This window comes from Pundamilia nyererei, unplaced genomic scaffold, assembly GCF_000239375.1.
Source record: "Pundamilia nyererei isolate P.nyererei 1_Seehausen unplaced genomic scaffold, PunNye1.0 scaffold00103, whole genome shotgun sequence".
In the NCBI taxonomy this organism is placed as follows: Eukaryota; Metazoa; Chordata; class Actinopteri; order Cichliformes; family Cichlidae; genus Pundamilia; species Pundamilia nyererei.
The window spans coordinates 1648684-1650377 of NW_005187504.1; the positions used below are offsets into that span (position 1 = coordinate 1648684).

The 1694-nt window shown below is 40.0% G+C and overlaps 1 protein-coding gene across 1 annotated transcript in view; it reads right to left on the bottom strand.

Moving 5' to 3' along the window:
- Positions 1-285: 285 nt before the first annotated feature.
- The window catches only part of LOC102215562 (contactin-associated protein-like 4), a 134784-nt gene continuing 133375 nt past the window's right edge, over positions 286-1694 (bottom strand). The window contains exons 23-24 of the mRNA XM_005740771.2: positions 442-720; positions 286-345 (exon numbers count right to left, since the gene is read on the bottom strand). Coding sequence (XP_005740828.2) covers positions 286-345; positions 442-720 — 339 coding nt within the window. The remainder of the gene's footprint in view (positions 346-441; positions 721-1694) is intronic.

A 1694-nucleotide genomic window follows, 5' to 3' on the forward strand; every position in this document is an offset into this window, starting at 1 on the left:
TGACACTGGCCAGCACATTTCTCTCTAGAATTCCTTGATAGTCTTGAGATTTCCTTGTACCCCGCACAGATTCAAGACACCCTGTGCCAGATGCAGCAAAGCAGCCCCAGAACATAACAGAGTCTCCTCCATGTTTCACAGTAGGATACTGATATGCTTCATTTTTTTAGAGCTGATGTGCCTTGGCAAAAAAGTTCCATTTTTGTCTCATCTGTCCACGGGACATTCACCCAGAAGCTTTGTGGCTTGTCAACATGTAGTTTGGCATATTCCAGTCTGGCTGTTTTATGATTTGTTTTCAACAATGGTGTCCTCCTTGGTCGTCTCCCATGTAGTCCACTTTGGCTGAAACAATGACGGATGGTGCGATCTGACACACATTCTTTGAGCATGAAGTTCACCTTGGATCTCTTTAGAAGTCTTTCTGGGCTCTTTTGTTACCATTCGGATTATCCGTCTCTTTGATTTGTCATCAATTTTCCTCCTGCAGCCACGTCCAGGGAGGTTGGCTACAGTCCCATGGATCTTAAATTTCTGAATAACATGTGCAACTGTAGTCACAGGAACATCTAGCTGCTTGGAGATGGTCTTATAGCCTTTACCTTTAACATGATTATCTATGATTTTCTTTCTCATCTCCTGAGACAACTCTTTCCTTTGCTTCCTCTGGTCCATGTTGAGTGTGGCACACACCATGTCACCAAACAACACAGTGACTACCTGGAGTCATATACATAGGCCCACTGACTGATTACAAGATTGTAGACACCAGGGATGCTAATTAGTGGACACACCTTGGATTAACGTGTCCCTTTGGTCACATTATTTTGATTCTCTTCTAGGGGTACCATCATTTTTGTCCAGGCCTGTTCCATGCATTTATTTTTTAAATAATTACGTTGAAGCATGGTTGAAAAACAATGTCTGACTTTCATTGGTTAACATTCATAGAATTTTTAATTATTAAGACTTTTGTCAGATGAAAGTTATTTCTGTGAGCATTGTGAGTTTTTCCTTTATTGACTGAAGGGTATCAACAATTTTGTCCACGTCTGTAACTCATTGCTTCGAATATTTGAGATGTGCATGTCTTTGCTTTTTTTGGCAAGAGTTTAGTGAGAAGCATTGTATCACTAAGAAATGTGTATCTATTGTCAGCCGTAAGTTAGCTTCACCTTGTAAGTTTAATCTATAGTTTTACAATTTACTGGCATGCCACAGCGGCCAGACTTTGCTGTTTTGTCTTATTATCAGACTGAACTTGTTAACTTGGTTTTAGGACTAACTTTAAATGTAAATTTAAAATGTAAACGAAATGCTTTACATTAAAAGAAGCCATGTGTGTCATCATTTCGACAACAGCTTTAAAAATATAAACCTTATGGTTTCCATAGGACAGTTTAGTTAATCACTTCAGATAACTGAACTTTTAACCTTTCAGAAGCTTGCTCTGTCAACCAATAGGGTGATCTGACACGACAAAAAGCACGACAAACACTGACAGGTACATTGATCCTGCTTCACATTCCCACGTTATTAGAATGGGACAATAGTGGCAGCTCATTGACAGTAATGAGGACACACACAACCTCACACACACTGTCAATACAACACAAACCGTTCAGCTGGTCAGCTTTAAAGTCTGCATCCATCACTCCGTTTGACACGTGCACTCTCCAGCTCTTTCTGTTCAT